Source organism: Henckelia pumila, chromosome 4 (assembly GCF_033568475.1).
Source record: "Henckelia pumila isolate YLH828 chromosome 4, ASM3356847v2, whole genome shotgun sequence".
Classification (NCBI taxonomy): Eukaryota; Viridiplantae; Streptophyta; class Magnoliopsida; order Lamiales; family Gesneriaceae; genus Henckelia; species Henckelia pumila.
Window position 1 is genome coordinate 137,881,010 of NC_133123.1, and position 26,328 is coordinate 137,907,337.

Sequence of the window (26,328 nt, forward strand, 5' to 3'; positions counted from 1 at the left end):
TCACCACATGACTAGCTTTTGAATTTCAATTAAGTTAAGCATAAGCTAACACATAATCTAAGTTTAAGAAACACGTAAAAATGATTTTTTAAAACCAAAAGCTAACAATCACTTTTTTTAGTGATTGCAAACACTTCCTAAACCGATTCCAGTTTCATTCGATAGTGAATCCGATGGAACTGATTTTGGAATTTCTGGATTGGGTGTATAACCCAATCTAAAGTCGGATCAGGACTCAGAATTAGGTCTGAATTGAGACTGGATTGAAATTTATTTTATTTTTCACAAACATTTATCTAAATATGTTGTTCATCAAACAACATACTCAGGAATTAAATATATCATAGAGTTACAAGTGAAAATTTATCAAACACATTTCTATAACATTTCGCAAATATCATTGATAAGGATTAACCTAGCAGTTTCTTCATTCATCGGAATTAGTTCTTGATTTTAGTGATCAGCAAATCATTAAATATCGGTTTATTATAATTTTTAATATAAAATAAAATGACATATTAAGTTATTAAAATAATATTATTCATATAAAAATAAAAAAATAAATTCAATTATAGCATATATTCATCATCATAAATCAATAACATAAATCGATCGAGCTTGTGTAGTTCCTGGGGACGACATCTCGGTCAACCTTTTCTGATCGTATCCAATCGGCCGGCCCCATGGTTAAGAGGAAATTTCACTCTGACCTTTTGGTATTACTTTTAAGGTTGACATTTATCTTTTATGTGTGGGATCTATTAAAAAAAGTTTTGATCCCACGTGTATTAATAAATATCAACACTTGCATGACATTACTTTAAGGATATCACTTCCCATGGCTAAGTCGGGTGAGGACAATGAAACAGGGTAAATGTATTCACAGTAATATAAAGAAATTCCGAGTCATTATTTGCACGTAATAACTATATTGGTATGTTTCAGAACAGAGATGATACAAGTAGCTAGTCCTATACAGGGCGTAGTAAAGAGTCGCAAATTAATGCAGTTCAAGTGCCAAAATTTAGCGGCAATTACATTGCTTATAGTTTAAACAAATTACATAATTATAAATACAAAAGGTTGTGAAAGTGGTCATATGGGAGCTTCGTCGTGATGTTAAAGGTTAAACTCCTACGCATACATTATAGCCTCGAGGGTCTCTGCAAGTGGATAACTGGTTAGTTATTAGGACACAAATAGAAGGAATACATCGATTGAATGGCCAATTCTGTAGTCAGAGAAATCTAGTTGATGGGACTGCAAATCATTTCCAAGTCTTGGAGGTCACAAATCAGTATGAATGTCGATATTTGCTTGAAACATAATTTGCGACCTGCAAGTTATATACCACGGAGTATATTATTCAAACTAGCTAGGCATTACACTTAGGGTTGCAGGATATTTTAAAGATTGCGCTAATGCAACTACAAGAACATACCTTGGATCTCAACCTTGAAACTCGACAATTTTTCACAGCCTTTTTTCAGCTAATGGCGTACTTCCAGGTCCTCCACCGAGCTTATTTCTTCGATACTTTCCTCATTCTCGTCAAACTTTGTTAAAGGGTGGCCCCCCGAAGATGGGAATCCGTTCATAACTTTTATCTCCGAGATACCAGATGTGACAAGTCCTATGGTCGAATTATCCTTATAACTAGCAGGAGATTTGCGCATCTTTGCAACCATAACCCACATATGTGCAAGCTCGTTTTCCAACTTCACTTCATGCTTCTTTGCATCATCAAGGGTTTTACGCAAATCTGCTTCTATTTTATCTCTCTCGGATAATGCAGCAACCAAAGAAGCTTCTCGCTGGTATCTTGCATTCAACTCCAGCTCAAACTCCTCCACAGATAATCTATCCTCCGGTTTTCTCACGCATGTATCAGATCGACCACCAATTATTCTATTTTGCCTCATATCAGTTAGAGCAGACTTTTGACAGCACTTTGCTTTACAACGGACTTCTTTAGCCACTGCAAGATCGGCGGAAAGTTTTGCATTTTGATAGGAAAGATTTGTCACCTCTTCTGCTAAGTTACGGAGTTCAACTGCTGCAGCTGCAGCAAGTTCCTTAGCATAAGAAGTTTCCTCAGCTTGCTTATTACATTCAATTTCTAGTCCATCCTTCTCTTCAATGAGCTTTATCTTGTCTTGCTTCAATGACTCTATCTCAGCAGCCTAAGCAATAAAGATGTGACAACGATCTGATTATCAAGAGGAGTCATAATGCAAAAATCGGAGACGATTGGCTAAATTTAAGCATCAAATGCGTTGGTACAGGAGGATAAGTACCTGCGCAAGAAGCCGAGTCTTTGAAATGGTGCTACCATTGCACTCATTAGCATCCTCATGGTTGAAAGTTCTACTTACGCTGATAACACTAGTTGGAGTATTTTCACCGAGAGATGTTTCTCCGCAAGAATTAATCTCAGCTCTTCCATTTATCATCTCCAAGTATTCGTCGGAGCAGCTCATCCAAGTTGTACAATCTGCACTTCTAGTGGCTTTATTTGATTGCATTGAATCAAGCTGCTGCCTTAGCAGAGAGATGGTTTCTTGCATCTCAGCATTCTCCAAAATCTACAAACAAAACAGATTCTTTAGCACAACATACAGTAGTATAAGAACGAAAAAGTTTTGACAAGAACATTTACCTTCCCCTGTAGTTGCTCTTGGAGGACCCTGTTGTCTGCTGATTTAATCTTTTATTAACAGCAACACGAAAATTGAGTCCCTATTCAGTTCAAAATTTTTCCACTTGTACCTACTAAATACAGATTTTAAAAAAAAAAACACATTGAATGGGCAGCACACCTCGAGTTCAAAGGTCTTTTCATTTAGTTGTGTAGCAAGTCTGGACAACGCCTGAGACATTTCAACACTGCTCGAACTATATGGGGATATGTCCGCTGATCCAATCATGCGTTGTTCTAAAACACGCATCTGAAGCTTCTTCTCTCTTATTTCATTTTTTAGCTTTTGCACTTTTTCCTAGAGAAAATAAAGAATAAGAATAAACATGATTCAGGGTTATTCTATAATCTATTCAACCCAGGCTTAACTTCGAACAGTTTTTTCATAAACAAATTTGTACTAATCATCAAGCAGAGCACACTGAATCAAGGTGGATCACCTAAAGGACGGCACCTTTTAAAGGCTCACGTTCGCGCAAACATATCAAATCCTTTGTAATGTAATAATTTTTTTATTCTGAGATAGATCATGTGGAAACAAGTATTCGGGAGGATATACGATAACGAACTACCTTCTCTAAGACAGTCATAGGTCGAGATATAATCATTGCAAAATCCAATCACAAACCTTAAGTTGCAAGTCTTCAGGATTCTTAGATGCTTGTCCTGATAATCTTTTCAGAGAACTCATAGACAAAGCCACCTCCCCAGATAACATTTTTATTTGCTCTCGGTATAGATCCATTTGATCCGTGATAGTGCTTCCAGTCTAGAAACATGTAGCATTCAAGTTTTAGAAAAACCATTCAAGACAACGTGGAAAACAATATTATAAGCTAGGATAATGGTTCCCAACATGCATTTGCAGTTTACAAATATGGATGATAGGCTTCAGGGTGTGAAACATGATTTTAGGAGGTTCATGTTTCGGACGCTGCCTGCAGATAGACAAGTATATTCCAGATTGTGTAGCATGATATGTGATTTAAGAACATAATTACACTTCTCAGGACCTCAAACAAAGGTGTTGCTTTATTTGTTCAAGTTCTTCACCCAAGAGAAATTCCACTAAGTCGTAATAGATACTGATAATAAAGAAGATAGAGTTTTACGACTAGAGAACCAATGCAATCAATAAAAAAAAATTAAAAAATTAAACAAATATACGATTCTACTGTTTTCAGACACAATATAAATAGCACTAATACCAACAAACAAGGGTAGAAGGCCAAAAATAAAATATGCACTAAGCAGCCCAAACTGTTCCTCACCGGTGGGAGACGTCGACCACCATCTGCACTGAATAATTCACCGGCTTGAGTTCTTTCAGGAAAAGGATTAGCTGGAGAAGCATCCTCTCTTTTTCTACTGCTTGATTTCCTCTGTAAATCTTTCATATCACTAAACTTTACTCTGTTTTGTGATGTTTTTGACAAGGAAGTGGGTGAATCACAAACAGAGCTCTCATTCTCCACACTAGATGATGACATATGCTCTGGCTTCTGTATTGATGCAGTTAAAAAAGGATTTAATTGGGAACAAAAAGGAAATGACGATCGAGTTCAGATCATGCTATATGACATATCTCAAGATCACCAAAACATTTAAAGAAGTGTAATTGATGATTTCACATAATGTGTCCATACAAAAGTTACAAGTATACCGATAAATATCTAAATTTCTGCATCTTGCAACACAAGGTGTTTATCATTCTGGTAATGAGCATGGAGGGCTTTTGGCAAAATTTAATAAAGAGTAGTGAGAGCCAATAGCATTCATATCAAACTACAGTGAAGAACCAAATCAATAGTTAATAAATGCAGAAAAGACAGCAGAAGAAAGTACATACATAATGGGCCTGATGATTTTCAGTTTTGAGTTTTTGACTATGAAGCTAAATACATGTCAAATAACTAAATAAGTGAAAACTCTCACATAATTAGTAGATATTCATTTTAGCAAAAACAAGAATGAAGCAACACAAAATATAAATATCAAAATCTCCGCATCATATGAATGGCAGCTCACTGTCCCTAGGATGTTCAGATGCAAACAAATAGGCCACCTTCAATAAATGCATACACGATTGATTTTAACAAATTGATTCGTGCTAGAAAACATCAATCTGATTCCCTATGCAATGGCTCTTATAAATTAATTTGTGCTCCCACTCCCAACAGCAATGTTCATTCAATTATCATTGGCTAAACATATAGAATGCAAATCAATTCCAAGTTTGAAAGAAGCAACTTGAAATAATACTTTTAATTTAAACCAGCTAAGCATTCCTCTCCTCTGGTTGCTTCTGTAATCTCTTACTAACTCATCAAGATTTGGGACATCAGTTCTTCCATCTGAATAAAAGTCAGATCCAATACTTCCAGCATCATCATCAATCGTGTAATCTCGTTTTCTATCTGGCAAGTAGGCCAGCTACACATTAACAAAAGCAATCAGTTAGCATACACCTTTGAGTCATATTAGGTTGGACAGCTACACATTATCAACGCCAGATAAACCTGTTATCTCACGGATACCTATAAAGATATTATGCTAATACCTCATCTTCCCCAAATGAGTGCCTTCGCCTGTGGCTGGGATTTTCATGGATATTAGGTTGGACAGCGTTTTTTGTAGAAACCAAAATTAACTTGGTTAGTCTCTGAATTCTTCCCATTAAAGCTGCTTTTGCTTGCTCTTCCTCCTCCAATCTTGATTGCAACTTCACCTGCCCTGCCTCAAACTGTAAAATAAACAGGTATATCAGAATAGAACACTATGTTCTTTGGCTATACGTTATTTACTCTAGTAGCCAAGTTTTTGTCAAATAGATTTTTAATGTTATTTACTCTAGTAATGTATTCTTATTTTGAAAAACGAGCAAACATTTTTTTAAACGTACACCAACAAGGCCTCATCATTTTACTGATGAAGTACACGTAACGGTCAGCTTGAAAAACATAATTTTCCAGCCAATCCAAAATCACGGATGTCTTCAATTCTCAATCCCACCATTAAATCACAATAATAGGAAAGATAAGGGAGTAACACATTCAAATTCTATCGCAATATGACACTGAAGTATACACTGCCAAAATACATGCTAATGATATCAATAACAAGGAACATTACTTTCCTGCCACAATTGAATTAGAAAACATACGAACCTACACTGATGCTTTGGTTACTTATACATGGACTGAGTAATGATATTAAGGATATCTCCTTTTGTCTTAGTTGTATATAAATCCTCCTTTGTGCCTCAACAAGCTAGTCAGTTCATGGTTTAGCAGCCATTGCCCAAGTGAATTTAAGATACTATAACATCCCCACCCAAGTGAACTAGAACAATTGGACCAACAAAAAACAGTTTCCTAAAATGAGCAAGCACCTGAGAATTTAGATCATATCTAAAGATCAAACCTGGATTTTCAAATTGACTAGATCTTCTTGGCTTGGTACCATCAAATTTTGTTTCTCCATCATGCCACTCTTTAAATTCTGAAGCTCTTGTTTTAAACTGGAAATTTCTCTCTGATACTTTTTGATGAGAGACTTCTCGTCCAAAATCTAAACAGAAAAAACGAAAGAAGATTTATGAGAGCTCAGACAAGTTTCAAATTTTCATCTTTTATACATGAATGGTGAAGAATTAGATTAGATCTGACCTTATTTTGAGAGGCTTTGATTTCCACATGCTTGCTACGTTGAGCAAACTTAAGAGTGTTGTAAGTTTCTTCTGAATTGCTAGAGGCTGGTGTCAGTGTGCAAATGAGCTACAGAAAATCAAAGAAGAATCATATTATCTGCAAGCAGCATAAAAAAATAAAGTCCCACAGATAAAAAGTGTTGAATAGCAAGTCCACAAAGACATATTTGCATGAGCGACTAAAACTTACAGATACTCGACCGTGTCCACTAAGAGATGACTGCAATAGTCGTGTCAGCTTTGAATCTCGATATGGTATATGAGTGGACTTACCATCGGTTAGCTTAGATATCACCTGAATCAAATGAGAGAATATTAGAAAAAACATATAAACTTGCATTAACCATGGGGAATGGTAAGAGGGCGACTACCAATCCAGTACCCAATTTTATAGACAAACTCTACAAAGAATTAACTAACTAACTTCCTCTATCCCAAACTAAATTTTCCTACTTGTATGGTGTGCATATGTAGTGCTTCATTTCTACAAAGAAAGTTTTCTATATAAAATTAACTTACCAGAATCTACTACACTGTAACCATGTGACATTTTAATGACTTGCAAGTTGCAACTACTTTTTAGTGCATGCAAAATCAAAATTACTCCTCCAAATTGAATGTCTAAACAAGGGAAAGAAACGGGCATAGACTAGGGTATGACAATGAGTTTTAAAACACGCACTAGGAAATTTACCATCCAGATGAAAGATAGGAAAGAAAGACATGAGCATGTATCTTACAGTGCCAAGTGTAAGTAAGCTTTTATTTATATATGAACCCTCTTTCCTCCTCAGTCCTGTGGTCTCTGTTTTGGAACTTTCAGACCCTGCCAAGTCAATTAAATGCTATAAAAGAGTTCAGTTTAATCAGTACCCAAACATCAGGTCATTAAATAGAGTGGTCAGACCACTAAACATTACAGTTGAATGCAATGCAGCTTGGAACTTGGAAGCATACATATATTGACATTAAATTAGTTTATAATATAGTGAGAATTCAGAAAGAGAGTTAGAGCTGATAGTAACAACAAATCGGAAAATCCCATAATAAAAATGGAATGAAGACTTATGCAAAACTTACCAACTGTGATAACGCCACCTCTTCTTGATTTTCCCCGCGTAAACTGCTTTCTATAGTCTGCAAACATTACAACAAGGGATAAGCGGTCCGATGAGTACTCAAAATAAAGACATTCATCATTATGATAGTTATGAAAAAAGTTAACAGTTTATCTGGCAATAAACCTTTAAAGCAATTTTGGAATCGCGACAACGGAGAATAAAAAATCAGGTATTTTTTCCTGGACTATTAGGCAAGGAGGTGGAGAACCCAAAGTAGTATGAACAAGCATATCTGATTGTAATACTCAGGAGTATAATTCAATCATGGTGGAATCAGCTATATCTGTGTAGTAGTAACAAAACTTTTAAGCAAATCATTGGAGAAGATTAACATAACATGTAATTGAGTTGATCAAACCATGCTTCCATGATCCATTATGCAAATACGACACCTAACTTTTTCATAGATTTAAAAGACGTGATTTATTAATTAAGACACGGCAATTCTGTCTGTTATTAGGTATTAGGAAAAAAATTATCATGATAAGAAGCCCCTCAAGTGTTCAATATAAATATATAGGCGAGGTTTTTTTTCCTTCCAACTTGTAAGCATGGATCTGCTTATTGAATTGTACCATTATTCATGATTTACCAAAATTTGAGACCAAAAAAGAAACGGAAACTAAAGGTCTAGCTGTGTGAAGCCTTCTTTTAAATGAAAAAATATTAGAGGAAGGAAATCTCAATCGCGAATTTGGGGAGCAGTTCAGACATGTGTTACAGTGTTAGCCCAAGAGTCTTACCAATGCAAGTGGCCCCTACCAAACATAAAAAGAATTATAGAATTAAAGCCACCCCAACATACGAAAGCAACTGGTTAAGATCCAGACTTCAGATTTGAAGCCTGGTTCGATGATTTCAGAACATTTCGCAGTCCGACTCTCAAAGAGAAGGTTGAGACTTGAGACTGTTGAAACACCAATCTTTGGGTTTAATCCGCTTAATGATCAAGGAATATACTCTTTGTACTTTGACACTAAAGAATGATTTTCCACCCATTATTGCTGAAAAAGGGCCAGTTAACATGGGTCAGACCACACATCCAAAAGTTTTGAACCTACACCCGACAACCTTTAGCTGACACTAACCCTTTTGTCAGAAACTAATTCCTGTACTTCTACAACTCATTGACACTTGATAAGAAATCTAGATACATCCATCAATATGAGATTCTTTTAAACATTAAAAACGAGAAGTATGGCATGGATATCACATCACACAATGTATCCAGAACTTAAGAATAAAAACAAGAGATGTAATACCAAAGTAAATATTGTGTGGCTTCGACTGCTGAGTAAATTGAAGTTATTAGAACCCACATGTCTATGCTCTGCATAAACAATAAATTACAAGTTAAGAGTGCCCGTAATCATACATAAAAACATCACGAGACAATTGTCCACGTTAAAGATCAGTAAAAGTTCATATCAGCAGTTAAAAGTTTCATCAGCGGAAAACACTGCATTGCTATCAAAGAATAAAATATACGAGATGGGGTCTCATATTTATGCCTGGGGGAAGAGAATAAGCAATATAAAAAAAATTAAATAAGGGACATACAACAATACAAGCATACATACCTTCGCCAGATGCTATAAGAGAAAGAGCGTGGGCAGGTGACAGAACAACTTCTTCTTTTATTCCCTCAACATACGTACCCTGTCAAGTTACAATTTCATATTTAATTAACATACAGATTAAATTATAGCAATAAAATTTAACAAAACAATAATGCTCTATGAATCTTCCTCGGTAAAAAGAGAGAAGCTAAATGCAACCCCATTGCCATATAAATATAAAACATCAAATTTTGTGATTCAAAGAACAGGCAACTTTTGTTCAACACTTGGTCAGTAAAATTTTTAAATCGAATCACACATGATCTGCTGTAATATCACATGCAGGTCATAACTCATCTATTCTGTTGCTAATGAATATCCTATAAACAAAAGATCTAAAGGTATCAAATAAATCTTGGAACAAAATATCATGGGGCAACTTGAAAAACATGTTTAATTGTTTATGTTTCCAGGAACTGTTTTCATTTTCCTTAAACACGAACAAAACATGCCCATATCATTTCATAAGTTTTAAAAAAACATTTGAAAACACATTCACATTCCCCTACGCAATTAATGTTTTATGTTCGACTTTTCATAGCTCCCAAAATTAATGTTATTTTAGTAAATTATATTCTAACACAATTTATTACGCATCAATTTTTTTTTTAAATATCAAATTTTTAGATAAATGTTTAAAGAGCTAACTAATCGAATATATTCTAACATGACAAAACAACTACAGCAGAAAATGTCTCCTTACTCCTTAGAAAATAAAACTAAGCATGTATTACATTCCACAATTCATTTCCTGAATATATTTCAAGAAGATACCTTTTCTGGAAATGCCGAAAATGAATACCTTTAGAAATATCTTAATCTTATGAGCCCTGTAATATACTTTTTCGCGAATAATCTTCATTTAATAAACATGACAAAAAATAGATAGAAAATATTACATTAAGGTGCATGAATAATTCGAATAAATCAAATGCGATAAGATTAAAAAACATGACGCATAAACCACTTTCTAACATGAAACATCTGTACCTGAGAATCTTCTCGTATTCTAAGATTTTGTCCAGTAGGATCCAACAAGTCGTTGATCACCTGAACATCCCAACCATGAACTCTTACATGAGATTTAGAAAATATATTTCACGAAGGCAGTAGAAAACTCAATAGAAATATAGTATCTAAAGCCTTTAATTTTATCACAAGTTGCTAAAACAACTACGAGCAGAGAAGCGAACAACTTCATTGCAAATTACATAATAAGACAACGGTTAAAAGGACGGACATGGATCTTTCTTATTATAGAGAGTTCACAATTATGCTCCAAGTCCTTCGCACTAATAAGCTTCAGATAAGTCAGTCAAACTCAAGTCAACAAAATCATGAAGGTCAATCTAAAATGTAAAACTTAATTCATCCAGCAAATTCTCATGACAGACAAAGAACAAAGCCAGCGAAAGGGCCCACTACGTGTTATTCTTTTTTTACCTAAATCAAATTATAATGCAATTTCCACCAGACAAAGTCGATAAATGGTGTGCATCAAGCAAATTTTCCTGTCAGGTTCTGCCTTTTCACATCATTTCAGAATTAGTGGTTTGTGATATGTTTATATATTTTATCAAACAAAAAGCCAGAGATAACAAAGCATGCTAGATGATTAAACTGACCTCATTGTAGATTTCTAAATATGAAACTCGAAGGAGAAACTCCCGTCCAGGTGTCTGATAAAGCACATTTACAATTACTCAAAATTTGTCGAGAAAATAAATCTTTTAATGTACATAAGGCAATTAACATTTCTTGCTCTGTCACGTGTAGAAATGACTGGAATTACCTCTTGTATAAATCCAAAGACATCCTTAACAGCCAGTGGAATGACTCCTGGTGATTTCTGCTCCCCCTGAATAATTTTTTTTTTTTTTTTTGCGAAAAGAACAAGCATCAGTGATGTTAGCATTTGGGAATAAAATTAAGACTAGCTATCCATGAGGCCAAGCACTCCCAAGAATATCACGGTATTTTAAGAAAAAATCATGTGTTTGAATTCTTGTAAAACCAGATTATTCAAATGCCCAGTGTCTTGGTTGAATTCAAATTCTCTATAAAATTCCATGCCCGGAGGAAGATAAATACTATAAAGAGGGAGTGAAAATAACTATTACATGCATCGTATGCGTCTTCCCGCTGCTGGTAACACCATATGCAAATACTGTGCCTACAAAGAGATAAAATGCTGTCAGAAACCATGATAAATTTAGATGTGTTTGCAGGGCAAGGAAGACCATATGCAACTAAATATTAGTTTATTAGCACGAATCGCTTGGATAGATGACAACATTTGAGACATCCATTGATTAAGTGAAATATCACAGAAATATCACAGTTAGAGAAACAACAAGGATGGGGTAAGGTAATAGTTCTTCCTTAAGGATATAAGAACCATGATGTTATCTAAGTTGAATAGTTCTAAAAAATGCAGTCAACCTAGTGTAAGAGAATGATGCATATGTGATATGTACAGTAATTACCATTTATTCCATTCATAGCACCACTTACAACGTGCTGAGCAGCAACATCGTAGACATGGCGAGTTGTTGTTGCAGGTCCAAACACTCTGTCTGAAAACAAAAATTATGTTAATTGTTCAGGGTCAAAAAAAAAAAGAAGGAAGAAAAATAAACTTCAAAACAGAAGCATAAGCAACTGAGTTGCATACACAACAAAATTCTACAACTAAACATTCAGAATCTATTAATCTAATATCCATTAATATTCATATCTCAAAACATAACATCCACGCCTCCCTCCCTCCCTCTTCTCAATCAATTCCAATATCCTATAACATAAAGCTCTTCCAATATTGCTTAAATGTAAAATGATAATTTCAACAATATGGTGATGACTGATGACTCGCTGTTTAGTCGTATATTTAACATTAAACATATCTTAAAAGCATGTCCATATACTATAATACGCGAAAAGTGAATAGGCGTTTGATGCTAACCGAAGCCAAGGGCGATATCAGAATTGAACTCGTTGGACACGGTATAGTCTCCATCAGCAAACCAAGCTACTTCGTCGCCTTTACTAATCTCTCGAGCACTTCAATCAACACAAAAACATGAAATGAAACAAGTCCAATAGTTGGAATCCTCAAACTTCACCAGCTACATATAAAATAAATACCAAGGACTTCGGTGGGCCCTGCCCGTTAATGAAATCGAAATCGAGAGATTTAATCAACAAAATACGAGGCAGCAATTTTACCTGAGGGGACGAAATCGCACGGTTACCGTAACATTTTCTTTAGCTTTAATCGGGGGCGCTTGATGAGCTGGTTGTTCGGAGATAGTGTTGGTCGAGGAGGAAGAGGTGGTAGGACGGGAGAAGTGCTTGGAGGAGGCGATCGGTGGAGGATGTGTTTTCCGAAAGCGGAAGGGGGAGATCGAGGAGCGGGGGCGGCCGACGGCGGAGGAAGACATGCCGGCTGAGTTGGCCGCTCTCGGACTAAATTTCTTTCGGCTTTTCAAGTCCCTCCAAATGTGAAATGGTCTTCGGTTTTCAAATTATTTTCCTTGCTGTTTTTTTCTTCCTTTTTTATCGTGGTGTGGGCCCGCCAAAATTATTTTGGATCCTTCCCACCAAAATCATGTATTTAATATTCAAAATTAAAATAAAATATAGACATATTTAAAAAGTATATATATATATATAAAATAAAATAAATCCTTTATTGAGTTTTATATCTCTTCATATTTTGATTTGATGTGTATAGTCTTGGGATATCAACAGAAGGTTAGATTATTTACCTGTGACAGTTTTTTTTTTTTGAGTTTGGAGTTTGATCCTTAGAACCACGATAAATATGGAGCCAAATTCTCTTTATTACAAATTCTTGTATTTTGCAGGAGGTGATATATTTATTGTTTGTACTATTTGTGCATGAAATGTGTTTGGATGGACGTGTTTGCATTCAATTCATCACTCCAAAAATCAATCTTTCGCAAAAACAATTTCATTGGGTTTTGCATGCATCCGTTTTTTTTTTGAAGTAAAAGTAGTAATATAACTAAAGATCATAACCAACCACAACATAAATAAAGGAAGGCGAAGGAGTAATTCGACCTTCCCGACCAGACAAATAACCAGCTGCTCGAACTAGCTCATGAGACGCTTGGTTCACTGATCTACGAGCAAAAACATAATTACAATAGTGCAATTCCAAATCTAGGAATCTACAGTCTTCCACAATTAACCCTGAACCGGAAGCATCCGGAATCTCAGTATTTAAAGCCTCAATCACCATTTGAGCATCCGATTCCACAACGATATTCAAAAAAGAAAGATCTTTAAGCCAACTAAAAGCTTTACGAATGCTCAAAATTTCGACCGTCATTGGATCAAAAGCACCTGGGAAGCATTCATCCATTATTCTTCTTATCATTTAAAATCTAACGCATGGATTGGAAAATTTTAAATTCATTAATTTCGGTTATAATTTTATTGTTAGTAATAAAATAATTGATCAAATTTTAAATTGAGGTTTTATTTATTACATACTAGTTATGTAAAATATAATGAATTTCAAATAATACTATGAATTTGAAATCCGTCGTAAATTCATAAGTAACATGAAATATTATGTAGAAGTTAGTCACCATTTTTTTTACTTGCTACACCGTGTCCTGACCAAATCACAAAATTTCCATTTGAACGTGACTTCATTTCGAAATATCATTACCCATTTATGCACGTAGGTTTTGCATACATCAACAGTGGTAAAAATTGTTGGGAAACGGATGGCTTTTGAAGCCCATTCGTTTTTTTAAATCAATGGTTGAAGATTATTTTTTATTACATGCATGAACGGGATGAATAGGTCTGTCTCACCTTCTTTGGAACTAAATAAAATAGCAAAAAAACTTGTGAGTTATCTAGGAAAAATAAATATTACTGTTTTTATTTTTAAAAAAATGGGTTCAGTTTATCCGTACACAACTACCTACTCATGGAAACAAGATTTTTTTTTTTTGGCCCCTTTTTTATTTTTTATTTTTAAGGAAACGTTTTTAAATCCAGACATAAAATAAGGGCAAAGTTGGCGCCAAAGTAACATCCCAGCGACTCAGCCGCTGGCATTGTTTCTCTTGAGTTTCGTCCAATTTCAGCAAAAACCGCACTGTGATTCAATGTTTCTCTGCACTCCGGGCGCTTAAAATTTGTAAAAAAAAAAGTAGCAAGTTCTACAGTAGGGATTCAGTCCCCATTCGGTGGAAAAAGAAAAACACAAGAAATTGAGGTCTGAGAAAGGGTCGCTGCTAAACGGCGTCGTATCATTCTGCAAAAATGGCGGACGCGATTACAGTCATGGACATCGACGACGAAGACAACAACCACACTCTGAAAGGCAACAAGGGCAAGAACGTCGTCGTATCTCCACCAGAATCCAAGCCCACCCCCTGGGTCGAGAAGTACCGTCCTCAGTCTCTGGACGAGGTCGCAGCGCATCGTGACATCGTTGAGACCAGTAAATCGCTCTTTTATTACAACTCCCGGATGTATCTTATCTTTGATTTCTTTGCTGCTTTGCTTCGAACAGTTGGTGTGCGTTTACTATCTGCTAATTTTGTGTTTTATGCTGACTGGTGCACTTGGTTGGAATTTCAAGATGCTAATACGTGAATTTAGTGTCTTGACGCTATTTGATATAATGAATGCATTATTCCAGAGTGGATGTGTTTCTCCTACAATTGTTATCGGTGAATGCACCGCACCCGTATATGTATGGGTTTCCAGGAGCACATGTGAATTGTGTAATGGGTTTTGTGTTGCAGTCGACAGATTAGCTAGTGGGAACAAATTACCCCATTTGCTGCTTTATGGACCACCAGGAACGGGGAAAACATCCACTATATTGGCATTGGCTAGGAAGCTGTATGGGAATCAGATGCAAAATATGGTTCTTGAGCTCAACGCATCAGATGATCGTGGTATTGATGTGGTCCGACAGCAGATTCAGGACTTTGCAAGCACTCAGAGTATCTCTTTTGGGTAGATTATGAATTGTGTTTGTGCAATTTTTGTTTGTTTGGCGTGGATGTATGATAGACCTATTGAAGGATTTTAGAAAGATTCTGCACTTATTTCAGTAATTTTACATGGTAGAGTAACATATATCCAAATTCTGGATTCCTGACAAGTTATGTGTGAGCGGACTTTATTTTGTGGATTTTGTCTGAGCAGTTTTTATTTTGCAGGGCAAAATCTGCAGTAAAGTTAGTTCTATTGGATGAGGCGGATGCCATGACCAAGGATGCACAATTTGCTCTCCGTCGTGGCAAGAATTGTTAATTGTTTTTGTCTTTTAATCAAATCTTTTTTTTAAAGTCTGAAAATTTGTGCTCCTTTGTATTTGCTTTGCAGTCATTGAGAAATACACAAAAAGCACTAGATTTGCTTTGATTTGTAACAATGTCAACAAGGTTATTCCAGCCGTACAATCAAGGTGTACCCGGTTTCGTTTTGCTCCTCTCGATGCTGTGAACATCAGTGAGAGGCTTAAACATGTTATTAAAGCTGAAATGTATGTTTAACAGCAATGTTTGACCGTAATTGTTGAAATCTGTATCTTGTTTCAGTTATCTTATAATTTAACCATATAACTAGTATTATTGAAACTTTGTTTTTTTCCAGCTTCAGTGTCATTAATATAAACTTGACCCAATATAATATGATTGATTCAGGCTAGACGTACCTGAAAATGGTTTGAAGGCTCTTGTAAGGCTTAGTAATGGTGACATGAGAAAAGCCTTGAATATTTTACAGGTTAATATTTTGCTTGCTGTCATAATATACTTTTCTGCAAATAATTACAACTTTATCTCTACAAAAATGGTCTCATAAGGTCAATGGTATACTTCATACATACCGTGGCCTTGATCTCACCTACCCATTTTCGCACTTAATACTTCAGCTGGGCATTTTATGTGCTCAAAATGGCCTTAGATATGCCTCCTTTGTTTCCTAGCTCTTATTGTTTATAATGTCCTTTCTCGATGACTGGTGATGCCTGTCCCTGTCAGATGTCTTCAAATCTTGGGAAATGCAAAATACATCATTGCCTCGGCTCGAGGAAATGCCTTTTCCCCCCATTTTTTGGCTCTTATGTGAAACCTTATTTCATTATAACTGCTTGTTTTCTGCAGTCAACACACATGGCGTCTCAGCAGATTACTGAAGAAGCTGTATACTTGTGCACTGGAAATCCTTTGCCTAAAGACATCGAGCAGATTTCCTATTGGCTTCTGAATGAGACGTTTGGCACCAGTTACAAAAGTATCCATCTAGAACTTTGAATTATATACATATATCTGTATTTTTTGCTTAATGTCACTATAACAATATACAGAAATTTCTGAAATCAAGACAAGAAAAGGATTGGCTTTGGTAGATATTGTCAGAGAAGTAACCATGTATGTACTCGTGTTTTTGGTTGTTCACCTCTGAAAAATTTATTTTGCTCAACCCTTGTTGCTTGACATTAGGTTTGTTTTCAAAATCAAGATGCCGGCTGATGTTCGTATTCTTCTTATAAAGGAAATGGCCGATATCGAGTATGTGCCCTTTTTCTTCTTTACTCTAACTTGATTTCACTTTGGGGTACATTGAAAAATAAAGTCTTCCCTCAAGATTCCGTGCTCACATTTTACGTAATCAGTTAAAATTAATTGCATCCCTATTAGGCCAGCGTATAGTTTTACCATTATTTTTAGTGAAGTTGCTCTTTCTCTAATTATTATTTCTGGGATGCAGATATAGGCTGAGTTTAGCATGCAGTGATAAGCTGCAGCTTGGATCACTAATTGCTGCTTTTACCCGAGCCAGGGTTTCGCTTGTTGCTGCTGCAAAATAGTGGCTCCTACTCGTATCAAATACAGCCCTGTGCCATAAATTAGCAGCTGGAAAGTCCATTAGATAATGCTTTGTAGAAGAGACTCGACATGTTATGTTTTGAAGTAACCGCGTGTCTTCGATTCTCGCCTTACGTTTAACAAATTTGCTTTTTGTCCGATTCGATTCCTGAGGAATATGATAAGAATTGGAGAACGATATGTGCAGTCCCAGAACGATGGTTTAGAAACGCTTTCAAACATCCCAGAATGAAACCATGTTTTCGTTTTATTTTATTTTCTTTTTTCTTCCAAAATGTATTTCCCTGTTTTCAGAAATACTAGAACTGAGGCCAAACATATCCGAACTTTCAAGCCTTTGTGCACTTAAACTTTCACAATGGTTTGTTACAAGATACAGAGCAAGAATCGCATTTTCCATCCCAGTTTCCTCAAACCAGAGGAGGATTTATCTAATTATGTTTCTATCCCCTGGACTTTACTGCAACAGTCCCCAAAATGAATAAAAATGAACAAGACCTTTAGCGTGGGAAACCTTCTCTTCTATGTTTCCACCATCTATGATTTTCTTAAGAAAAAAAACTTCTTGTCGCTTTACACAATGCAATTTACAACTAGCTTCATTACCTATGAACTGGATCTTTCTATCAGATATTCACATCGTGATAGAAACATATTTTCTTTGATTGGTGCCAAAATTAAATCATCGTAAATGTAATCTTGCCCTGTTTCACACATTTTCGTTCGACGTGCTGTTAGACCATGTCATCACTAGTTCAAGGGTCCGAGACGTGCCATCTTTGTTTGTATCTTGGCTAAGGTTGAGGAGATCGCTGTAAGATCCTTCATTCACCACTTTATCTATTGGGACTGTAGCTCTACCTAGAGTAGTCTGAAAATTAAGGGACCAAAAAAAAAACGGTTAAAGCAAACCAAAAAGACCCTTTTGCTCTGGATATGTAATCAAACAAAATCCTTTGTCCACCCATCTTTTGCTGTTCCGAGTTTAAAATTAAATAGAAAAGCAATTTACCTTCCCAAAAGTATTCTTGCTTCTGCAAACAATATTTAACTTTTGGCCTTTGGGTGGTACATCAAATGCCCAAGTGAACATTTCTTTCCATTCTGGAGATGTGTTGTGGCTCACAACCTGATAATTTGCACAAAACACATATTCAAGATCGATTTATTTGTATGTTTGACAACATAAATGATCATTTGATGATACCTTAGTGTACCTAGCAGGGCCATGGCCTACGCTCAATCGACAAAACGCGTTAGTGCCTCCTGTCACTTGCTTCAAATTGTCTGCACGCTTTATGGCAACGGTCAAACAACCTGGTAAAGAGTTTAGTAAGCTTTCGATTCTATCAAGAAAATTCGGTGGGCAAGTCTTCATATAGATTTGTATGAAAGGAATGGCTTCAGCTGCAACCATAGCTTGAGATTTCGACATGTCTATTGGTATTGTTGACCACGTATGTTTCAGCAAGCACAAGGTTGTCAATGCAGAATCTTGAGCAGCCTCAGTACCAGACTTTAGTTCAGTTAACAAATGGGGTATACATAGTGTTGTTGCTTCAGAAACGTGCAGCTTGTGAAAATTGGAAAGGATTACATGTATTGTCTTCAAAATTTCTTCTTTGCCAGTGGATCTACCTGACTCTTCTTTCTCTAAAACAGCTGCACATTGAAAACGGATTGATTAGAAACTCCTGAAGCATGATCCTAAGTTCAAAGATCAAATAATTTAAGGATGGATGTGTCTTATCTACTGACAAGCTAGCAAAAGTAAAGTAAATTGCATGGGAGTAAGAACGATGAGTTACCTGTCAAAGATTTGATCAGTTCATTTGATGCATATTCTTGAAGGGTATGATTCGAAAATAAATATCTAAGAAGCAGTGCTGCCTGATCTACAACCTCTGAATCCGAGGAAAGCAGCAGTTCTTGAATCCTCAATACACCACCTGCCTCAGCTACTGATCTCCTATTCGTTCTGCTGTGCATGACAAAGTTTTGCAATGCACAAACTGCCACGATTTGCATATCTTTCTTGGGCTGATCTTCCAGGAGGAACACCAGAGATCGGCAAGCAGAGGCAGAATCACTAGCCCTAGCCAACCCTTCGTGTTGGGAGAGATTACCAAGAGCAAGAGCAGCAAGAAGTCTACCATTTTCAGATATGGTTTGTGGGTCGAGCAAATACTGGGAAAGAGGGGCGATTGCATACTTACAAGCCTTCATTTCCCTTACCCGAGTATTGCTAAGTAGATCCTCTAGTAGAGTACCCGATACTTCTTCACAGTGGTGAGACCTTACCAGATCTAGCAAAGCATCTATTGCGCCAGCCTCAGCCATCAGTTCAGCACTTAAAGAATCAGCCTTTTCTTGAACTATCAGTGCATTTATGGCGACCGCAACTGTGCTCTCAAGACCTGAATATAACATCTTTACAAGTACTCCTACCGGAACTCTTAAGTAGTAGTCAGCATCAAAACGCAGAAGATTTGAGAGTACTAAAGCAGCAGATTCCAACAGATCATCAGAAGGTAAAGGGTCTTCCTGAACAATGACCTTGGAGAGCTCAAATATACCACCAGCATCAGAAACTTCCTTTGGCCAACTCAAGGAGATATTTTCCAATGCCTTTATTGCAGTCTGCTGTAAATTCAGAATCCCAATCCCCACAAGATGAACAAGAGGAAGAACTGCATTTTTTGTAAGCATATCTTGCTGAAAATGTTCTTGATCAAGAAGGTGAGATAATAACTCGGCACCCAGCTGCTGGATCGCCTGTGATGGGGACTCCAGAACTGAAATTAAAGGTTCGATGACTTGGTTAGGAGTGAGTTTACACCTTGAAAGACTCTCTGGCTTCTCCAAAATGTTGACAAGAACTTGTAGAACACTGTGCTGTCCCTGAAGCTCAAAATCTGTCTTGAACAGAAGCATAAAGAAAGGCTCTACAATTCTTGCAGCAGCTAGGCTTTTTGAAATAGCACTACTATTTGTCAAGATTCGGAAGAGCTCTGCAATAGCGGCACACAATGAGTTTGGAGCAGTCGGGAGTAAGTTGAGACAATTGTCTATAATTCCAAGATTTACCATTTCCAATTTCCTTGGAGTTCTGTCTTTCCCCAGTTTAATAAGTGTGGATATGCTTGCTTCAATAAGCAGATGATTTGATCCGGAAACCAGACAAACAAGCTTCCCGACAAGATCATGAGAAGATGTAATATCCACCTGGTTTTCATCTTCCAATAATCTCCCCAAAGCCTGCACACTAGATTCCACGGCTTTTTCTTCATCAGACTGCATCAACAATATGAGGGGTCCTATGCATTCTGACGTGAATGGCGACTCTCGAATTCTTGAATCCCCGAAAAGAATATAGCACAATTTTGCTGCATCACTCTTTAGTTTCAAATTAGCGACAGACGAGATGATTTTATGGAGGCAGAAAAGAAGATTGCCTTCAACTTCTGCTAGCATAGCTGCCTTTGCATAATTATCCGAAGTCAACTTAATTAAAGCACTTAAAGCAATCTGTTGTTCATACTCGAAAGGCGTATCCAGCATATCTGCCAACGGCTGAATCGCCTGGATTGATGCCTCAGAATCTCTTATTTTTTTCGAGTCAAAGAGTTCGTTTATGGCTCTAGCGGCACTCAATCTTGCGCTTTTTGATCCCAGATGAAGAACAGCTATAAGTTGATTCATGCAACCGAGAGCCGATTCATATTGAACAATATCAGGATCACTGAACAATATTCTTAGTAATTCGGATATTGTTGCCTCGGTTAAGTCTTGAGGGCTCAAAGATAGATACTTGGTCAGAGCATCCAGCGCACCAGCTTCAGCAATGAATAATTTATTGGTATCATTTCCATGTGCAATTTGAGTCAAAAGGCGAACCGAGAAGGGTGGGGCTCCTGGCCTATTTGCAATTGGTCTCAATAGATCAACAAGTAGAGGAATGGTATTTTGAGAAATAGGACCTACTCTAATTTCATCGATGCGGAATAAGCTTTCAAGAACCATCTGGTCCGGATTTTTTACCAAGGAAAATTCTTCAGACAAGTCCATAACATTCGGCATATCTGATTCAATGTGTCCTATCAGTGACATCATGCCAGAAACTGTACCTGAATTTGCTATCGCTAGATTTATTTCATTATTTTCATGGCCAACAAGGCTAGCAAATGCCTGCGCGGCAAAGAATCTATCAATCATTTCATCTGAACTGAAGAGGACAGATAGTGATGGTATAAAACTCATGGCCGTAGAAGAGGAGACAACATCAGTATCCTTGAGCAATATAGCCGCTAGAAGGGCACTGATCCATATACCCTCTGTATCCTCAAAAACTGCCTGACAAAAATGTATCATTTTAGAAAGAAAATTTATAGGAAGATAACTAAAGAGAAAAATAGAAGAATAAAAAAGATGTATAATGTGGAATAGAGATAAACTGGTTTTGAACACTACCTGACCACGTTTAGTATGTCTTGCAAGCTTGTCAGAAAGAATTTCCAGTGATCCAGCTTCCGTCATTGTGATCTTACTCTTTGAATTAAATGAAGAAATTATTGATAACAACCACAAGGCAACAGTACCTCCCAAGACTGTTGCAGGATCAGGCACATCGAAATCATCTCCAACCCGAAAATCGGATCTATCTCTATAAGCTCTAGGGGTTCTAACTTCTATTTCAACAGAAGAGCAACTAGAGTTTTGCTTCATCATATCCACTAATGTGTAAATAAGAGGTTTCAAGTACCCAGATGCCTCAAGTGCATGTATTGATTGGATTTTATGTTCTTTGGCTGCACAAATTAGCAGTGTTGTTCCCCCAACTCTCACTTCTTGGCTTCTGGAATTCATTATTCTATTAGCCAACATACCAATCGACTTTGAATTTGAGACCAAGACATCCCCTAAAGCAGCTGGTTGGTCTGTAGAAAGTCTAGACAAAATTTCAATAGCTTTATCTTGTACTGAGGTAGGTCCTTCGCATAGGCTGTGCAACAGAGGGTCTAAACTTGATGAAACTTCGGCAAGACCAGACCATGGTGAATAGGTGGAGTGACCAAGTTTTGTCCGTAACAATAGTGAAACAACTTCTAAAGTATCAAGAAATTCTGTGCTATCAACATCTGTGGCATTCAAGGAATCAATCACCTCAAGAACAATAAATCGACACTGAGAGCTACCAGTCAGCACATCGCCTACCAGAAAATGCTTCAGTAATTGGTGAAGAGCACGAGAGGCGCTTTGCTTACCTTCCAAAGACCCTTCTCCCAAAACTCGTGTTATGGCAGAAACAATATCTTCTGCCAATGCTTCTGCAGCCATACGGGGATCCGACAATTCATTAGCCAATGCAGCCATTGCCATTTCTGCGGAATCTATTTGTAATGTTTTGGCTTTCCTGATCAAGGGCTTGACGTCACCTTCTGAGATGTAAGATGCCTTACTCATTTTCTTGGACTTGATTCGATGGGATACAGATTTCAATGCCTGAGGTGACTTAATCGCAATGCCTCGATTATTGCTGGCTAATAATTTCATACAAGGATATACAGCTTCATCTGTCATGAGACCATCACATATATCTCGCCGATTGGTGAAGAAATCAGCCAACACCAATGCAGCATGCTCTCGAGTCCCCTCGTTTGATGAATAGAAAAGCTGGACAAGTGCCTTCAAACCTTTATAAGCAGTGGCACCTGGATTCACAAGATCACCAAGTGATGCCACAGAAAGAACATGACCCAAAACTTTGATGACGTGTGTCTTAGAGCTTGGAGAATTCCCCAAGAGCAAAACAAGGAATTGATTGATGGAAGATGGATCACCATTTTTGATAAGCTTTATTAGAGTGTCAGCAGAAATTTCTTGTTCCTCTTGTCCACCATTTTTAAGAAGCCATATAAATGCCGGAACAGCTCCCGCACTTTCAAGAATGACTCTAATATCTTCACTGTAATGACACAAATTCCATAAAATATGTGCTGCATCATATCTAGACTTCTCAGATCCAACTTCTAGTAATCGTACGAGTGGAGGAACTCCACCAGCTGAAGTGAGTGCCCACTTGCTGTCATCAACTTGTTCGGTCAAAATTGAAAGCATCTTAACTGCATATTCTTGGTGTTTTTCACCAGATAACCCCAGTGACGAGATAAGCAACTGAATCCCTTCTCTCTTTCCCAATGCTTCCCATAAGCCTACCCCCTCAGTACATAACCGTATCAATGAAAAGATCAAATACTCATGAGCATCACCAGAGGTCGTGGTTATGAGCACAACAAGCACCTTTTTAGCTTCTGATTGATTGATAGAAGCTGATAGATATGCATTACCATAGAGTCTGGCCATGGCCTCGAGAAGACGCTCCTGAACTAGCTTATTATCTCTCGGTTTCAAAAGCTTAATTAATATGCTCTCAATCTTTGTTGATTCTAATGGTTCTACATCAACATTATGATTGAAAACCATCAGACAATGAGCAAGAGCTCCAATTATATCAGCAACTGGAGCAGCTAACCTCGGGGACTGAGAAAGCTCTCCAAGATGAAGAATTAATTTAAACATCCCACCACATATATTTGCTAAAGTTTGCATTGAATGCCGTTGAAGAGCCTCTGCTACCTCTCCTTGAATCCCTTCTTTGGAAGGAGCAACCACAGCCCCAATAAGCAACGGCATGCCCTGCTCATCAACAATAGCTTCCTTGCCTTTTTTTGATTTTAAAGAAAGAGCTTCTAATGCCTCGGCAGCGCTGGCTCTCACAGAGACATCCTTCTTATCACTTAAGAGCCCGAGCAAGGATTTGATCGCACCTGAATCAGCTATTTTTGTGACACTATCTGGAAAAGTCAACATCAAGCGTGCTAAAAGAGAAGCAATATTGGATTGTGAAGTGGGATTTTCCGAAGAGAGAAGTCCCACAATAACATCCACTCCACTGGCATCAAGAGCTGCCTGCCAATATCCATCTTTATCGCCACACAGATTCCTTAACGCCCCAGAGACAAATCCTTCTACTGTTTTATCATTATTTTTGGCATTGAGCTGATCCCATAAAGTTTGCACCACTCCTTCGGTAACGAATATTTTCATGCCTACTTGATCATCTGAAATTCCACCGGACGACACGGCGTATATGGCTTCAGCAGCAGCCTTCCGAGACTCAGTCACATTTGATTTCAAAAGCGAGAGTAGAGGTGGTATGCATCCACCTAGAAGCACTTTCACTCGAAAATCCTTTGATTTACACAGAATGCTTAAAGTTGCAGCAACATTTATTTTTGCTGGCAGAGTTCCATTTCGAAGAATGGATACAAACAAAGGCATTGTTTGGTCATGTGAAATGATAAAAGCTCGGGCTTCTTTTCTTGTTTTCGCAATACCCAGCAAACGAGCCGTGGTAAGTTCTTTTTCATGCGCCGAAGTCACGTTGGCGTGCAGCTGGTCGACCAGTTGAGCAACCCTCGAGATATCTGGATCATCCGCTTCTGTAGTTCCATTTGACACCCTGGAGATACCAAACTTTCAACAATATTAGCACTAGACCATACTTCATTAGCATGGAATGCATCATATTTGGACACACTAACTGATGAGCTTACTTGTCCTTTCGAGACAAAGATAAAGCTTTTCGAAATGTTCGTTTCACAGGAGATGAACTCGACATTAATGGCACGTAGAAATCCTCCTTGCAAGCAAAGTTTTCAGCCTCCTGCAGTTCACAAAGTTGTTAAAATCACTCCTCTAGATTCCACAGCACCCGATTAAAAATGTCCAAAAACAAAACCTTCATTCATTTCCCATTCATTTAGAGTATTATTGTTGCACAAAAAGACACAAAACATGCATCAACTTGTCTATAAAAAATTTGACTATTATCGACACAATATTAAACATATTAGTACTTAAAAACAGAACCTGAATGGTTCCTTGTAGAAATACCCCCGACCCGTTACATTCAATAAACTAACTAAAATGCAGGAAAATTCATAAAACCACAAGATTAACCAAATGCAGAAAAATACCAAATCCAAAACATTAAATTCATAAGCCAAATTTATTATAGCCCGAAATTGGAAATATGCAGCCAAAACTACCAAGAAATTTTGTTTTTATTTGTCCTACGTACGACAATATAATGATGCTTGCATAACAATTCAAACCAAAAACATAATCTTGGAGAAGCCCTTGCTATAACATGCATAATAATAATGATATTAGTGTTGATCCAACCCCAGATCATTATATTATTTCGGCATATTTAATTGTTCATGCTCGTATATTTGCTCACGGATATGCATTTGCATTTGTCGGAAAATAATTATGCGGAAATGGGAATTAAGTATATGAGGAATCTAATCAGACAAATTGAGAAAAAGAGTGGAATATTTAACCTCGAAACGTTATCCTTGTATTTTCCTCTGCATTTATCTGTCGCTGTCGTGTTTATGTATCTATGAAGCAGTTTATTTTTATTTGATATTTACTAATTAATTACGTACTATTATTAGCATTAATTTTTCGCTGGCAGTCATGACTTAAATATTTTTTGGAAAATATTTCTTCTTTCTTAATTTTTAGATTGATCATTAAAAGACTATGTTTCATAGTTTTAAAACAATTTATTTATTTATTTTTTTCTTTTCTAAAATCATTAAAAAAATCCTCGTGCTTAATGGGAAGAATTTCATTATTTCGTAATAATGAAAGAATATATCAAATATCAAATTCATACATTATTTATTTATATATTAATTATATAAAGTATAATGAAGTTCAATAACACCTTTATGAACTTGAATTAAATTCATCTTAATTAACATAAAATATAAGATATAAAAGTGTAATGAGTAGGTCTGAAATTCAGTTCTTACTTTTCTAAACAATAATAAAAACTCGAGTACGTACATTTGAAATCCATAGATTTGAAATTATTTCATCAAAGTGCAACCCGATCCAAATCTAAAGGTGGATTAGTGCGTCTGTGTTCTTAAAAGTGTTATGTTTTTTTGGAAATAGAATCATTTTCGGTAAAAATAATACGTGTTTGAATTTTAGGTTTCTACTTCAGCTTGTAGTTTGAAAATTTTGAACAAGGAGTTCTTTTTTAGTTTCTATGCAAAAATAGTTTTGTTTGTACTTTTTTCAGGAAAATAGAATTGAAAATTCTTTTACCTCCGCTGAAACGACCCTAACTCTCTAATAAATAAATATGCGGAAAATTTTTTTTTTTTTTTTTTTATACTACTAAACAAATATATGTACATATATGCCCATA

At 36.7% G+C, this 26,328-nt stretch overlaps 3 protein-coding genes across 4 annotated transcripts; 1 reads left to right on the forward strand and 2 right to left on the reverse strand.

Annotated features, from left to right (window-relative positions):
- Positions 1 to 907: 907 nt before the first annotated feature.
- On the reverse strand, positions 908 to 12,657 carry LOC140865281 (kinesin-like protein KIN-7C, mitochondrial). Its single transcript, XM_073269875.1, has 23 exons — positions 12,373 to 12,657; positions 12,110 to 12,207; positions 11,634 to 11,723; positions 11,268 to 11,320; positions 10,940 to 11,005; positions 10,773 to 10,826; positions 10,138 to 10,197; positions 9,109 to 9,187; positions 8,791 to 8,858; positions 7,488 to 7,544; positions 7,148 to 7,252; positions 6,598 to 6,702; positions 6,367 to 6,474; positions 6,122 to 6,268; positions 5,259 to 5,441; positions 4,961 to 5,131; positions 3,970 to 4,200; positions 3,327 to 3,467; positions 2,820 to 2,996; positions 2,660 to 2,707; positions 2,298 to 2,585; positions 1,442 to 2,183; positions 908 to 1,336 (listed from the first exon to the last, which is right to left on the reverse strand). Exons 1-22 carry the CDS (start codon positions 12,585 to 12,587, stop codon positions 1,491 to 1,493), a joined length of 3,237 nt encoding a protein of 1,078 aa, XP_073125976.1. The 5' UTR covers positions 12,588 to 12,657; the 3' UTR covers positions 908 to 1,336; positions 1,442 to 1,490.
- A 1,551-nt stretch (positions 12,658 to 14,208) lies between these two features.
- LOC140865800 (replication factor C subunit 3) lies at positions 14,209 to 17,357 on the forward strand. Its single transcript, XM_073270574.1, has 9 exons — positions 14,209 to 14,632; positions 14,940 to 15,156; positions 15,363 to 15,442; positions 15,529 to 15,688; positions 15,849 to 15,930; positions 16,311 to 16,440; positions 16,514 to 16,577; positions 16,650 to 16,718; positions 16,918 to 17,357. Exons 1-9 carry the CDS (start codon positions 14,452 to 14,454, stop codon positions 17,015 to 17,017), a joined length of 1,083 nt encoding a protein of 360 aa, XP_073126675.1. The 5' UTR covers positions 14,209 to 14,451; the 3' UTR covers positions 17,018 to 17,357.
- Positions 17,358 to 17,602: 245 nt separating this feature from the next.
- Positions 17,603 to 25,484, reverse strand: LOC140865000 (protein CELLULOSE SYNTHASE INTERACTIVE 3). 2 transcript variants are annotated; one of them, XM_073269473.1, is made up of 7 exons: positions 25,445 to 25,484; positions 24,653 to 24,762; positions 21,507 to 24,558; positions 18,845 to 21,389; positions 18,244 to 18,698; positions 18,049 to 18,165; positions 17,603 to 17,907 (listed from the first exon to the last, which is right to left on the reverse strand). In XM_073269473.1, the coding sequence occupies exons 2-7, from the start codon at positions 24,715 to 24,717 to the stop codon at positions 17,746 to 17,748; spliced, it is 6,396 nt and encodes a 2,131-aa protein (XP_073125574.1). In that variant the 5' UTR covers positions 24,718 to 24,762; positions 25,445 to 25,484; the 3' UTR covers positions 17,603 to 17,745. The 2 variants fall into 2 exon arrangements, with proteins under 2 accessions (XP_073125574.1, XP_073125575.1); XM_073269474.1 differs by lacking the exon at positions 25,445 to 25,484 and adding an exon at positions 25,284 to 25,360.
- Between the last annotated feature and the right edge of the window lie 844 nt (positions 25,485 to 26,328).

What these genes read in the sequence shown, in the direction of transcription:
- LOC140865000 (XM_073269473.1), bottom strand. Translation starts at nt 24,717, where the DNA reads ATGTCGAGTTCATCTCCTGTGAAACGAACATTTCGAAAAGCTTTATCT. An exon ending in TCTTTGTCTCGAAAGGACAA is followed by an intron (nt 24,559 to 24,652) that starts GTAAGCTCATCA and finishes TGGTATCTCCAG; the next exon opens with GGTGTCAAATGGAACTACAG. An exon ending in GCCCTGCTAGGTACACTAAG is followed by an intron (nt 18,166 to 18,243) that starts GTATCATCAAAT and finishes GCAAATTATCAG; the next exon opens with GTTGTGAGCCACAACACATC.
- LOC140865281 (XM_073269875.1), bottom strand. Translation starts at nt 12,587, where the DNA reads ATGTCTTCCTCCGCCGTCGGCCGCCCCCGCTCCTCGATCTCCCCCTTC. An exon ending in AAAAGACCTTTGAACTCGAG is followed by an intron (nt 2,708 to 2,819) that starts GTGTGCTGCCCA and finishes TGTTAATAAAAG; the next exon opens with ATTAAATCAGCAGACAACAG. An exon ending in AAGAGCAACTACAGGGGAAG is followed by an intron (nt 2,586 to 2,659) that starts GTAAATGTTCTT and finishes TTTTGTTTGTAG; the next exon opens with ATTTTGGAGAATGCTGAGAT.
- LOC140865800 (XM_073270574.1), top strand. Translation starts at nt 14,452, where the DNA reads ATGGCGGACGCGATTACAGTCATGGACATCGACGACGAAGACAACAAC. An exon ending in CATGTTATTAAAGCTGAAAT is followed by an intron (nt 15,689 to 15,848) that starts GTATGTTTAACA and finishes TGATTGATTCAG; the next exon opens with GCTAGACGTACCTGAAAATG. An exon ending in AAGCCTTGAATATTTTACAG is followed by an intron (nt 15,931 to 16,310) that starts GTTAATATTTTG and finishes TGTTTTCTGCAG; the next exon opens with TCAACACACATGGCGTCTCA.